Source organism: Lissotriton helveticus, chromosome 8 (assembly GCF_964261635.1).
Source record: "Lissotriton helveticus chromosome 8, aLisHel1.1, whole genome shotgun sequence".
Lineage (NCBI taxonomy): Eukaryota > Metazoa > Chordata > Amphibia > Caudata > Salamandridae > Lissotriton > Lissotriton helveticus.
Window position 1 is genome coordinate 1,329,427,900 of NC_136069.1, and position 14,948 is coordinate 1,329,442,847.

General features: G+C 48.5%; 1 protein-coding gene across 2 annotated transcripts in view; it reads right to left on the bottom strand.

Moving 5' to 3' along the window:
- FUNDC1 (FUN14 domain containing 1) overlaps positions 1-7,343 on the bottom strand; it is a 143,543-nt gene extending 136,200 nt beyond the window's left edge. The window contains exon 1 of one of the 2 annotated variants that reach the window (XM_078658308.1): positions 7,117-7,343. In XM_078658308.1, the coding sequence (XP_078514434.1) occupies positions 7,117-7,303 (187 nt within the window). In that variant the 5' untranslated portion in view covers positions 7,304-7,343. Of the gene's footprint in view, positions 1-7,056 lie in introns of both variants that reach the window. The other variant, XM_078658309.1, reaches the window with a different exon arrangement.
- Positions 7,344-14,948: the final 7,605 nt, after the last annotated feature.

Genomic DNA, 14,948 nt, shown 5'->3' on the forward strand with positions numbered 1-14,948 from the left:
CTCCGGACACTGAATATCGGCCGGGTCTTAATGGCATATACGCAACTCTTGTATAGGGGACTCATCTCCAGAGTAAGAGTCGGCAAGCTAATCTCCGCTCCATTCCCTGTGGAGAGAGGGACCAGGCAGGGGTGCCCACTCTCACCCCTCCTTTTCGCACTAGCAGTTGAACTATTGGCCACGTGGCTGCGACTGGAGGGGGAGGCCTGGGGGATTCCGATCGCGGGAACGACGCACTGCGTATCCTTATACGCAGACGATCTGCTGATTTACTTCTGTGACGTGACGGGAGATCTCACATCAATATAGGATACTCTGCAAGCCTTTGAAGCCATTTCAGACCTCAGGGTCAATTGGGAGAATTCAACTGTTTACACGGTCGGACCCCACCTGGCACCGCACGAGGTGTTGTTGGGCACTCAGGTCTTGCGTCGTTGGAGTGGGGCTGCCCCCAGATACTTGGGGAGTACGACTATCATTCTCTGACGGATCTATATGAAGGCAATCACCGCAAGGTGTTAGCGGTTTTGCAATCGGCGGTAGCCTTCTGGAAGATGCTGCCCCTGGCACCCATAGGCTGGGTGGCCATAGCAAAAATGATAATGGTGCCCAGACTGCTCTACCACTTTGCCAATCTCCCGGTGATCCCACCCCGGTCATTTTTCCGAGAACTGGACACCCTGCTCACAACGCTCATATGGGGTAACGGCCCGCGCAGAGTGGCATTACGCACGCTATATTTGCCCACCGCAGATGGTGGCTTGGGGGCCCCATCCTTCGAATCCTATTTCCTGGCCGCACAACTTCAGTGGCTCTCTCACTGGACAGCGGAGAGATGCGTCGGGGAAACGATGGCGGAGACCGGCAGGATACCTCTTCCGGTCATCAGAAGGATGCTCTTACCCGGGACCAAGCTGTCCCGCACCCACCTGATTCAAGTCTCCATTGCGCGCAAATGTATGATGCGTATTCATCGAATGTCCAAAGACCGGCCACTCTATTCCCCACTACTACCCCTGGTGGGTCTCCCCTGCGGAGACAAACATTACACTACTAGAGCCCTACAAACATGGACCGACCACGACGTGATGGAGATGGAAGCGTTGTCCCACCAAGGGCAATTGCGTACCTATGAGCAGCTGGTCGAGTGGTATGACTTCCCCCGAGGACAATTCCTTATGTACGGGCAACTCCTAGATAGCACGCGACCGTTCTGGAATCTGCGAGATGGTGAACCGCCCACGCGCCCGGTGCTCCACACGATACTCCGCATGGGAGCTGGCAGACACCCAGTTACATGGCATTATAAGGCCATCAGGGAATTAACAAATGCTTCCCTAGATAATTTACGCCAATCCTGGGAAGACGACTTCAGTAGGATGTTCCATGACACGGAATGGACGCGCACTTTGGAATACACAAAGAAGGTGTCCAGGAACGCACGGTTCAAAAACATACAATTTAACATACTCCACCGGGCCTACCTCACGCCGGATAAGCTACCCCGGTACTACCCGGACACACAATTTAACTGCCCACGTTGTGCATTGCCGGAGGCGAACTTCCGGCATATGTTTTGGGACTGCCCCTCCCTGCAACGATACTGGGCCACGGTACACCAAACACTCCTCGCACTGGTCGGCTTGCCACACATTGATTCCTGGGAAGTCTGTGCACTAGGGACATAGCAGAAGGAAGAAGTCCGAAAAATTACAATGGCAATTTGCATCCCTCGCCCTGCTACTGGCGAAGCGGCCTATCGCTATGCACTGGAGAGCCCCATCTGGCCCCCCCAGAAGCAGCCTGGGTAGGAGCGGTAGGCAAGTGGGGGGCAGCAGAGGAGGACATCCTACGAGAATAGGAAGTGAAAGGAATGCGCAAGCACCCCATTTCCCTGGAATGGGCACAGCTACTCATACAGTTTAGACAGGAGACAGCCCCGGACGACGCACCAGTACCTTCCCCATCTCACGACCAAGCTTCCCCACAGCACCCAACCCCCCTAATTAATTGCCCGGTGCCAGAGCTCCAAGCCAACCAGACGGGACTGAATGAGCATTGATCCCTCTTGGAGCCACGGCCCGCCACCCCTGGCAGAATACTCCCTTCGATCCAGAGAGTCCTCGCGCTCACAACCCCCTGGACCACAGACCCTAGCACCCTCTGCCCACCATGACCATTGGCCCTAGCCAGCCCGCCGCGCACTTTCCCACCACCCATGGTTCTAGGAACAGTTTTCCCCGCTGTTCCACGCCTCGTTTTAGTCGGTAGTTTGGACACCGACACACACTTCACTTACCGCAACTGCCACTTAGATAAAGGTTCACATAAACACGAACGGGGATGACATTCACACCAACCCCCGCCAGCACGCAGCTCTAGGGACGAGCCGTACAATGTCATACCGCGATACAATTAGATCCCGAGCTTGCAATTCCGCTGACAATTGAGTACAATTATGCTGAGCGGGGTGACATCTACACGATGCAGATGACTTTAATTGTGAATTTTATGTAACCCTTCAATGTGTGACACAATGGATAAATGTTTGAAGTATTACCCCCCTCAGGGGCCTTCACCTGTAAAGCCTTAATAAAAAGATTTAAACAAAAAAAAATCAAGACACATTACGTCACACTCACATGGAGACAATGAATTAAGCATGAGCGGATTTTGCGAATTGGCAATCCGCGAAATTGCGTATTTACGGATTGGCAATCCGCAAAATCCGCGAACTCTCGCGAATTTGCGGATTTTTTTTGTGTTCGCAAGGGTTTCTGCCAGTTCGCGAGGGTTTTGTACCAGTTCGCAATTGCGAACTTACTTGTCGGCCGCAACGGCCGCGACTATGTTGTTTCTACGTCTGGTTCATCATCACAGGTTCACAGCACCCTCTGTTTCACCACTGACACCCTCTGGTACACCCATGCCACCCTCTGGTACATCACTGTCACCCTCTGGTTGGTTTATCACTGTAGATTATGGGGGTGAAAAAAAGCAAGCACACCTGCCCTGCTTCAACTGACATGAATTAATTTGGGGTTGATTAATGTGTCACTGAATTTAAACTTCCAGTCTGGCTGGCACCTGCTTCCTTATCTCTAATTTGCTTTCTGTTGCAGTGCGCAGTTTCACAGGACCTTTGTGGCATATAGTTGCAAGTAGGCAACTGATCTCTGAAGGGGCCCCTCAGGAAGCACTACAGGGAATGGATACTAATGATAAGATTGAACTTTTGCACCTGCTGAGTGCTTTCAGTTTTGTCTGTAATTGCTTTCTGTTGCAGTGTAATTTTTTTAACAGGACCTTTGTTGTATACTTGTAGCTATTCTCTGAGCCTGCTGTGAGGGTCAGAGCAGGGTCATAGAATAGTTGCAAGTAGGCAAATTAACTCTAAAGGGACCCCTCAGGAAGCACTACAGGGAATGGTTACTAATGATAAGATTGAACTTTTGCACCTGCTGAGTGCTTTCAGTTTTGCAAAAATCCAAATATCCAGCAGCATCCACAAAAAGTAATCCTTCCAGGTCAAGATCCAAATCAAAGTGACCAGCACATGAAGAAAGCACTGGGAGGAGCCTGCTGGACAGGAACAGGAAGTTGGAGACTGTGGGGCACTTTCTTCCTCCCCCCCCCAAAAAATGGACTCCTTGCAGAGAAAAAGTGCAGGCAAATGTCAACCTGAGGAGTTATTCTGATAAAAATCATAATTTTCAAGGTTTATGCTGCCTGCTGGTGGATTTCTTGTGCGAAATTGCAAATTTTGCAATCTCGCAATTGCGATATTGTCGCTGCCCGCCGCATCTATGTGTTCGCAAGTGTGTTACTCCCGCGAAATTGTATAGTATTCTAGTTGGCAAGTGCGACCAAGCAAAAAATCCGCTTCGCACGGATTTTACGAATTTTCGGTAAGTTCGCTAGAGTTCGCGGATTGCGAATTTGCCGAAAATCCGCAAAATCCGCGAGCGGAACGGATTTTACGCCCATGCTTACAATGAATCATACAAGTGCTTAAATGAATGTACAGGAAATGTTACATAAGGCAATAAGTTGTCATGGTTAGGACTCGCATATTCAAACCGGTAGGCATGATAGGTTAAGAGTGCTTGGTAAGAGAGCTTGGTGTGGAGAAACAAACTAAGGATTTATAATGTAATGCAGTGGTTGGGGTTGTCTATACTAATAAGACGGTATAACTACTGAAGGGAACCCTTTTAGCAACCTTAGAATTCTGAAAGATTGTAAAAACAACAATTCAGTTTTCACCCAATGCCTTACAGTTTGCATGTAGCTCCTTCGTGCCCGTTTATAGCTTAATGTGCTACATTAGTAGGATGGTTACTTATGAAATGTACGCAACAAGAGCACCTGTTACAAAAGCAGTAACTACATGAGCTATCTACATAAAATACAAATCTGTAATCAGTATATTAAGTTGTGTTTCGCCCTAGGCACATTAACCATCTATGTTACAACTGTGACCAGACAAAACACACATCTCCAGCAAGAGCATTAACCACTAGAGTTATCTTTTTATTTTTATCACTTCAAAATTGCAGGGTAGGCAAAGCTCTCTGCAGCAGATGCCTTAAGCCAGTAAGATGTTTTAAAATGCAGCCTGATTATGACCAACTAAGTCAGAACAGAAACACTGTTACATTTGTCCTTACTGACATGACGTGCAACTCCCAACTCCACCTCTTTTCTGCCACCTCACCTTGAACCCAAATGTATAAGATCCCAAGGTATTTTCCCTATTTCCAGCATTATCTAGATACAATAGTGGAGTGCCCATCACTAAGCTGGATTTCACCATGATATATTGTAATTATCCTGGCCTAAATGTTATCCATGATCTTGGGACTTCTACCACTCCTGTGTGAAATCTACAAAGATGTCTACTGCTGGTGCAAAAGGGCCTCCAGTGGTCGGGCTCGTATCACAACTTGGTAGACTCCATAAAGTAATTACTTCGAGGTTCAGCTAATTTTGCGTCAGGACCGATTCCAACTATTTCCCCTTAAGGGGGCAACTTATTTTGGCATGCCAGGCAAATCTTGGAACTGGTTCTCATAAGGAATGTTAAAGCCAATGGCAAGCAGATCAGCAACAAATACTAGGGCTCTCCTAAAAGCAGCACAGATTACCCTGAATGACACACTGACGTTTGGATACCTCCTTATGTTTCAAGCCTGTGTACCTGCTGCTTTGACACCTTTGAAGCACACTCTCAGGGCAATAAAAAACAAAATAAAAACTCTACACTTTAGATGACACAGAACTAAAACCCATCCAATCCAGTAAGATTGGGTCCTACCCAACAGCCTACATGGAAAATGTTTCAAACCCGGAAAAAGAGGTGCACAAAACACTACAGAAATGTTAAAAGACTAATTGATAATTATTACTAATGATTTATTAGAGGTGGTGTACCTGAAAAGCTAATAGGGCAGGGTCAGAGTCAATTACATGTCAGGGAATGCTGTAATTATATATCACTCAGCATGTGGGTCAATAAATCCGCACTTATCTCCAATCCTATAGATACCAACATGTTATAAAATCACCCTATTTCTAAGTGCATTTTAAAATTGTTATCTTATGTTCCTTTTCGTCTTACCCTACCAACGTGGTGGTCACTCACTACCCCAAGTGCTCTAAATGAACTGTGCCTTTTCTTTAAATAATTAATAGAGAGAAGGTTCAGTGCAATGTCAAATTCTATTTGAATTCTAATGTATTTTAAGCAATCTTACTGACCTACTATGCATTAAAATGCAAAGTTCACTGGTTTTCTCCACAAGTCTCACTTTAACTATAAAAACATTTTATTTTTATCACTATTACTTGCCCGCACTGTTTTAAAAAGCTCTATTTTTCATTCATGCTTCCAACAGTACCCAAGGACAACTAACCCTATGTAAAAGCTTGTTTTAAAACTCTGAAGTTTTGATGAGTGCCACTGGAATATCTATCAAAATTAAAGATGTGTATGATTGCTCAAAAATATTTTGGGAGAGAACAATTAAATTCAATATTTATTAATGATTTGGGTCTCCAATGAGGTCCACATAAAAATGCACATACAAATTACGTAAAATGTAATAAAACATAAGGAAAATTAATTTCTCAGACCATTAAAAATGATCAGAAGCCTTCATAGGAGAGAACAAAGAATTGGTTACCACAAGTAGTCTTTCCCGAGGGCCCCACAAAACATTCTGAATAGCCGGTTGTGAAAAATTGTGAGTTCCGTGAGGAGGGAAGCTTATACTGTCACACCATCCATCAACAAATTATCAACCAGGTATGCTACAACATCCTAGTACAACTAAAAGAGAATGCAAGCTCCCGTCAAAAAGAAGCTTAAAGTCAGAAGATTTACCTAGGGCATGACCACAGGTTGTACCCATTAGAACCACCATTACAAAAGATATGTTACTTTCACTTCATAGACATGCCCATATTCAACAGTATTGTCAGAATGTAAATACATCTCCAAGCATCTTGAATTTTGCCCGCTTCCTCCATGGACCTTCACGCCCCACCCAGGCTTCTTCTTAACTCTCCCAGATCCACAATGATGGAGCCTAACGCATTTGGGAGAACCAAAATAAGAATAATGCAATGGGGCCATACAAAGAGGGGAATGAAACGGCATTGAGGGCACAAGTGGCAGGAATGCTTTCGGAAGACATTGGCAAAAGATGTTGTGGGCACAAATGCAGCTGATAGATGCGGTATGGAATTACATAACTGAAAATACACGGGGGGTATACCAGTATAGGAAATATAATGGGGCAGGAAAGTCAGGAGGCGCAGTCGAAGTAGTAGGCTTTAGAGGCAAGGGTTGAAGCCAGAAACAGGGGGTAAAGTAAGAATACAGTGGAATCAGGCTGCATAACGTTAGGGCGCCGGAGGAAAAAGGAAGCTTGAAATGAAGATTGGTTTTACACAAAGCAGGGATGCTATGGGGAACGCACGAGATAAATGAATACGGGACGTACACATCTAGAAAGGTTTCTAGTGGGAGCAGAGGTTGCAATGACAACACACCAAGTTTGGGCCACAGGGCGAACATCTGGGAGGGAACCTGGGGCACTAGTTATTCCGCACCTCTCGTGTCCTGCGTAGAGTTCATCTTGAGAGGCTCTGTGGGGCTCCCGAGGTAGGTGATTTTAGAGGTGCTGAAACCCCCGCGCTCAGATGGACGAGGGCCAGAGTCGCTACTCTCCTGTTGATGATGTTCATCTGTGACACCGCCCCTTCCTCTCCACAGCCTATCCGCAGCGTCAGCCTCCATCACAGGCAGCGTCCTGTCAAAGGTGCTTCCGTCACGTGACTGCGCGTCTGCCACTGACTACACGTGCGTGCGTGCACGCTTCCTTCCTATTTTGTAACCGGCTCTCTGATTGGAGGTAGCCTAGAAACTAGCCTCCTCTCATTGGTGTAAAATCTAACACGCAGAGGGCGGGGACAGGCAAAACCTAATAAACACAGCAGATGTAACTGGAGTGCTTCAACCAAAATACTTTCGTGTTGTGCTTCGTACTTATATACGGATGTGCAAAGTGACTCTTCAAAGTATTGATCCTCACAGGGCAAGTCTGCGCGAGTTTAGACCTGACCAAAGATTGTTCTCACGGAGGACATCAGACTATGTGTTGACGTCCATTAGAATGTATTCTTCAGTCGTGCACGAACATGTTAACTCTCTCCCACTTACAGTCATCAGCGTCTCACCCACTCGCAGAGTTCCTCGTCCAGTTAGGTATCCTCCTAACGGCAGATTTCTCACGTTGAGTATTTCAGAGTGCCAGACAGGATCTGCTATTCTTTAAAACAATTATTGCCGCACACCTCTAGGTGGTGCCGTCGGACTCTGCGACTACCGTGCTACACCCCCTACAAGTGACGACGAAATTGGAGATAGATGTCTGTTGTACCTTCTGTATTGTTATCGCAGGGGGGGTTGATAAGCAGTATGTTTTCTGTAGTAAATGAGGCGGAGATGTGAAGATTATGAATAGATTCTTTATTCTAGATGAGCAGTCAAGATAGAGCAGACCTTCCAGTGCGGTAGCAACAGTCAACTGCCACCCTGAAGAATCCACATACAAAGAATACAGAACTCAGAACATTAACATTGAATATTCTATGAATAGCTAGAATGGTAACTGTAAAGTTGAAAGTAATGGGCCCTGGGCCCGCATGTTAGGCACAGCAATAAGGGACACGGACACCAGGAATGAGTGGTAGGAAAAGGTCCCGAGCACGTGCGCTCGGCCTCTTTTATTGGCAGCGTCATGTGACACCATGACGTCTGTGGTGGGTGGGTGTAGAGTGTGTTACATCACACCGGAACACTAGAGCGTTTCCACGCTAAGACACTACATCACTCCCCTTTTTAATCATTGAAAAGACCCAACTTCAGAATTCACATTTGGGGAAAGTAACATGTCTCAGGATGCAGTGAAGTGTTCAGTTCCACCCTGCTCTTCTGTCCGCCGCTGCTTGGAATTGGCAGATGGAGTTCAATCTGTTTCGGGGAACCTTAGTCCGCTTTGGCACAGTTTGGTGGTGCTCGATGGAAACAGTCTGTAGACGACTGGGTAGCCCCTTTTTCCCTCACAGTCTTTCTGTTGTTGACTTCCGTGGTAACGGGTGCGGTTGGAGTTCTTGTAGTTCGCCGTGGAATGATGGTTGCGTACCGGTTTCGGCCTTGGACTCACTGTGGGGACCTACTTTGCACTGACTTCTTCTTCACTCTTAACTGTGGCAACGTCCACGTGGATTTACTTCCTTCCATTCTTAACTGTGGCAACGGCCACGTGGATATACTTCCTTCCATTCTTAACTGCGGCAATGGCCACGTGGATATACTTCTTTCCGCTCTTTAACTGTGGCAACGGCCACGTGGAATATGCTTCCTTCCTCTCTAGCAGTGGCGGAGGTGCCACATGTCTCTCCTTTTCTTCCTTTCTTTTCACGGTGGCAGCGGTGCCACTCAGATCTCTCTTCTTCTTCCTTTCTTGTCACGGTGGCAGACGTGCCACTCAGATCTCTCCTCTTCTTCCTTTCTGTTTCACAGTGGCAGACGTGCCACACAGCTCTCTCCTCTTCTTCCTTTCTGTTTCACAGTGGCAGACATGCCACACAGCTCTCTCCTCTTCTTCCTTTCTGTTTCACAGTGGCAGGCGTGCCACACGGCTCTCTCCTCTTCTTCCTTTCTGTTTCACAGTGGCAGACGTGCCACACAGCTCTCTCCTCTTCTTCCCTTCTTTTCACAGTGGCAGACGTGCCACACGGCTCTCTCCTCTTCTTCCTTTCTTTTCACAGTGGCAGACGTGCCACTCGGATCTCTCCTCTTCTTCCTTTCTGTTTCGCGACATCACTTGGTCCAATCTTGCATCTTCTCTCTTGACCTGGCTCCAACATGCAGGGCGCGCCCGCTGCATGTGTACTCCTGGTTTTGTCCCTGACAGGAACACTTCCTCCCTCTTCCTCAGCTTCCTGAGTTGGTGTCGCGAACCCTCTTCTCTAAATTCTTGTAGGTGACGTTCGTGGGATGGTGTTCACAGACCTTGACTAGGTTGAACGTCCTGGACCGTTTGGCGGTCCACTCCTGCTGATGTTTTGGCAGGCTTCTTCGGTCGTCCTGTCGGACTTGGTGCAATAGCACTTTCTGGTGTTGTTTGAGGGGACCCGTCGCGGGTCATACTTGGTACGCGATCTTTCTGTTGATCGGCTTCTGGGGTGCGCCACGCTTAGTGGCGTCTCCGGTAACTGTTCTGCACTGTGGCGTTACCTGTGCCCTTCTTCCATCTCGTGGGGGCTGTGCCTTGCCACGTGGCGCGTTATCTGCGCCCATAGCTTTGTCAAGGCTCTCGGACACTTGTTGCGTGTCGTTGGTATTTGCAGCTTTGGCTGGCGTCGATTTCTTGCTGCTTGGCTGACGTCCAGTACTTTGCTGCTTTGGACCGTTGGGTACTTGCTGCTTTGGCTGGCGTCAGGTGCTTGCTGCTTCGGACCGTTGGCGGGAGTAGTTGATGCTGCGGTGATCTCCTGTGGCCACTAGGAGTCGCTGCTCTCTCCGTCTTCTGATCGCGGCAGTCTTTCCTTGATCATTCCTCCAGTGCTTGGCAGTCGTTTTCTCCAGACGTTTTGTCCTTGCTTAGATGCTTGGAGAGGTATTGATGCCTCTTCCCACGTCACTCTGGAAGTGGCGTCTGCCGACTCCTTGCTGGTGCGTGTGGTTCTTTCCGTGCTTGTTTGCACACTTACTTGCTGCATGAGATTCAATTCTCCTTGTGGGCTTTGCTTAGTCCTTTACCCCTTGTTGCTGCTGCATTGCCTGGTGTTGTGCGATGCTTGTTTGTTTCTTATAGATGCAGGTGCACTTTCCTTCTCCGGCCACCAGATGGCGGTAGACACCGGTTTGGTGGGTGCCTGCCTGGTGGCTCTTGTCTTCCTCGTGTTGTGTACTCTACTGTTGTCTCTCTCTCTGTGCACCGGGGGCTGGTGCTGGAGCAGCCGCTGGGAACCTGGCCTCACACTGCCTTCCTGGTGAGTCTCTTCCCTGTTATTAAGTTCTTTTGGGGGCAGGAGGGCGCTACTCCGTCTGTTGCCTCTAGATGGTGCTAACTTCTTTGCGTTGAACAATGCTTGTTTCAGTGCTGGAGGATGTTGGTGCACTAATGCTTTTGGCCACTGGGTGGCAGTGTTGCTGGATCTTTTGAGCAGCCTGTCTTGTCTTTCCCAGGTGTGCACTCTACTGCTTCAGTGCACAGGGGGTTGGAGCTGCTGCTGAGAATGGGTGAGTAGATTTCCTTAGCTTTTAATGTTCCAGACATGTATCGAATTATAAATGTGCTAAAGTCAGGCAGACATTGCAAAAGCACTGTTTATGTCCCTCTGGTGTTGTGCAGCTTTGATGCTGGGGGCAAATTTGGCCGTCGCTGTGGGTGCACCGGCGGTTCCTCTTGTTTCAGTGTCCCGGTGGGGCTTAAGTAAACTTCTGGCGGTGTTGACCGCTTTGCCGGCACTCTGCCCCTCACAGAGCACTCAAGGAGGGGGCTCTTATGCTGACGGCGGCGCTGGCCTCGTGCAGGCGCTTACTTCTCCCCTGCTCCCGTGCACTCCGCTCCTCACACGGAGCACACGAGGAGGGGGGGGGGGGGGCGCCTCTTGCTCTTGGCGGCGCTGTCCGCTTGCAGACGCTTGCTTCCCCTTGCCTCCTCTCCCCGTCCGCAGCCGCCTCGGCAGTACTCACGCGGGCGGGGGTGAAGGTGTTGTGCTCCGGCGGGGACGCGCGTCGCTCCGTTCACTCCTCCCTGGGCGGGGGGCGCTCGAGGCAGGCCGCGGATGGGCCCCGCCGGCTCTGTGTTCAAGGAAGTTCTTGGTCCGCTGGCCCCACTTTCGCCGGTCTCCCGCTGCTGCAGCTTCTACACACACACGCTGCGCAGCGGAGACTTGCCTTGCTTCTCGCAGGCCGCGGGTGGGCTCCGCTGGCTTTGCAGTGACTGTCCTTCTCTGGGCGCTACCGGCGGGCCGCGGGTGGGCTCCGCTGGCGCTGCTGAGTCTTCCTTCGGTGGAGGTGCCGTCAACCGGTCGCGGGTGGGCTCCGCTGGCCCGGACCCGTCGCGAGGGGGGTCGGGAGGCGGTTAGCTACTCCGCTCCTTCCCCCTCGTTACTTTTGTTAACTTACGGGTCCTGCCGCCTTCCCTTCACGCCGTGGCTTACTCTGGGCCCCGCCGCCTCCGTTACACACGCGGCGGGGGCAAGGGATGACTCGGGCAGGCCGCGGGTAGGCTCCGCTGGTCCTGCTTATGATTTGGCACAGTTTATTTAAAGTCACTTCGCCCGTTGGGCTCACCTTCGGCCGACGGGCCTGATGCACTGTCGCGGCCTCCGCCCGGCCGGTACACCTCTCCGGGGGGTCACTGCTTCTCGGCCGTCTCAGGTGGGCTCTGGGCGGTCCGCTCATTCCTGGTGGCACATGTTGGTGGCGGCTGACGCGGGTGGCTTCGGTCGGCTTGCTGTTAGCCTCTTGGTGGCTGCTGTGCTCCGACGTGCTCACCGGCTTCTCAGCTCGCTGCACCTTGCTGCAGGGGATGCCCTCAGGCGGGCAGCTCTCTCCCCCTTTTCCTCAGTAGTGGCACGCATGGGTTGCCTTACCGACCTCGTCGCCATTGTAAAGTTGAAAGTAATGGGCCCTGGGCCCGCATGTTAGGCACAGCAATAAGGGACACGGACACCAGGAATGAGTGGTAGGAAAAGGTCCCGAGCACGTGCGCTCGGCCTCTTTTATTGGCAGCGTCATGTGACACCATGACGTCTGTGGTGGGTGGGTGTAGAGTGTGTTACATCACACCGGAACACTAGAGCGTTTCCACGCTAAGACACTACAGTAACTTACTTCTATGTACTACATATCTTCCCCCTTTCTCTTTTTAATAATTTTTTTTACAATCAACACACAAAATCCTGTAAGTAAGTTGGGGGTTTCCTAGACCTAAAAGGACGTGTCGGAATAGTATTATCTTGAACAGGAGCAAAGGTCTGTAAACAAGGAGCATCACCTCCTCCAGACACGCTTGCTCCATTCTGAATATTTGAGTCAGTGAGTTTATCATTGGCTAGCACATAACCACTATTTGCAGTGTGAATATCAGAGATGTAAGGAGTAGAAGTATTGTTAACCTGGGAAGTAATTGCTTTCTCTCTTTTATAGAGAGCAACCCTCCTGAAGTTCCAGCACTCCCCATTGTTAAGTATAACGCAGTGATTGAGAACCTTCTTTACTTTAAACGGCCCCTTGAACTTGGATAAGCCCTTCTGCATCCTACCCACCTTAATTTTGACAAAATCTCCTACAGAGAAAGGAGGACTTTTGACACAGTTTTGTGGAAGAATTTTTTCTTGCAAAGTGACAACCTGCCTCATCCAAGAGGGAAACAATTTCACTCCTGGGTCACGTCCTCTCATTAATTGAAATGGAGACAAGTCACCAACAGCCAAGGGAGTGGTACGATATGCCCATAACATTTCATTTACCATTTTCCTGATTATGTGTCCACCACTGAAAGCCATCTGGATTATACCCTTTACAACTTTATTTGCCCTCTCACAGACAGCATTGCCTTGAGGGTTATACAATGACGTACGGTGATGAGAAATTCCGCATTCCTTTAAGTAATCCTGCATATCTCTGGACGTGAGCTGTGGACCAATATCAGTGATTATTACTGAAGGCAAACCTTCCTCCTTGAACAAATTTCCCAAAAATCTAATAGTGTTTGAAGTAGTGATGTCATTTGTAAAATGTACTACTAACCACCTAGTGTAAATATCCACAACAACAATGGCAAATCTGTCATTCTCACTCAACTCACCCATAGGGCCTATGAAGTCAAGACTGATTGTGTGCCAGGGTAAGCTAGGACTTGAAATATGTACATCAGGAACAACTTTAGGTCCAGTTTTCAGACGTGTTTCACCTTCTGTGCATAGGGGGCAATTCTCAATCCAATTAACTACCTGAGAGTCTACGCCAGGCCACCAAAAGCTATCTTTAATACGTCTCTGAGTTAAGGTTTGGCCCATATGTCCTTCATGTGCTAACGCTAGTAATTTATTTCTCAAACCAAAGGGTGGAATGAATTTTTCACCTTTGAAAAGAATGCCTCCATCAACAGAAAGTTCATCTAAGACTTTGACATAGGGCCTGACAGAAACTGAAACAGAGCTTTCACGTCTAGATCCTAATCTAACCAATTTTATGACTTCCTGAAGAGTGACGTACAAGCTCATTTCCCTAGACCAATCACTAGAGGAGAAAGCACCTTCACCCACAAAAACAGCATCTTCAACAGACGCCACAGCAACATCTTCTAACTCTACAGGTTCTACCATACTACTAGAAGAATGCCAATCTAAAGACAATCTTGAAAGGCAGTCTGCTTGGACATTCCTCCAACCGGGGATGTATTCCAACGTGTATTGAAACTCTTGTAATCTGGCTGCAAGCCTCATCAAACGAGCAGAGCCTTTTCCCGCTCCACCAGGTGAGAGAACCTTAATGAGTGGTTTGTGATCTGACCTTAATGTGAACTTCATGCCCCACAGATATGTGCGAAAATATTCTACAGCCCAAGATGCAGCTAATGCTTCCCTTTCAATGACAGCATAATTTTTCTCAGTGTCAGTGAGTGTTCTGGAAGCAAAAGCCACTGTGACTTCTGATGTTCCTTTTATCTGAGATAACATGGCACCCAAACCATGTGCACTGGCATCCACCGTAAGTATTGATTTGTTATTGTTATTGTTATTGTTAATTCCGGTTTCTATAGCGCCAACTCACCGGCAGGTCTCAAGGCGCTTATGACCGAAATGACAACAATTACACGATTGTCAGAAACAAAAGAACAACATCATGTTTAGACCAGGCACAACATATCCCTGAACAAAAAGGTTTTTAAAGTTTTTCTGAAACGGAGGAGATTACCCTCTTTACGGAGGGTTTCAGGTAATTTGTTCCAGATTTTTGGAATCAGGACAGAGAAAGATCTCCCACCTTTTGTGGCCAGCTTAAACCGAGGACATACCAACAGCTGTGCATCTGAGGACCTCAGTCTCCGTTCCGGGTTATATAGCTCCAACCGTTCTTTTATGTACAAAGGTGCTTGCCCATAAATTGCCTTATGGGCAATACACAGACTTTTGAAGACAGACCTTTGTCCAATGGGCAGCCAATGGAGGCTCTGCAACAGTGGAGAGGCATGAGATCGTCTTGGAAGTTTAAAAACAAGGCGTGCAGCATCGTTTAAAACCACCTGCAGTCTACTGATCAGAGTTTTTGAAAGGCCTAAGTAAAGGGCATTGCCGTAATCCAGCCTTGAGATTATTGTGGCAGAGACTACGGTACGAAGCATAGACTGGGATAAAAG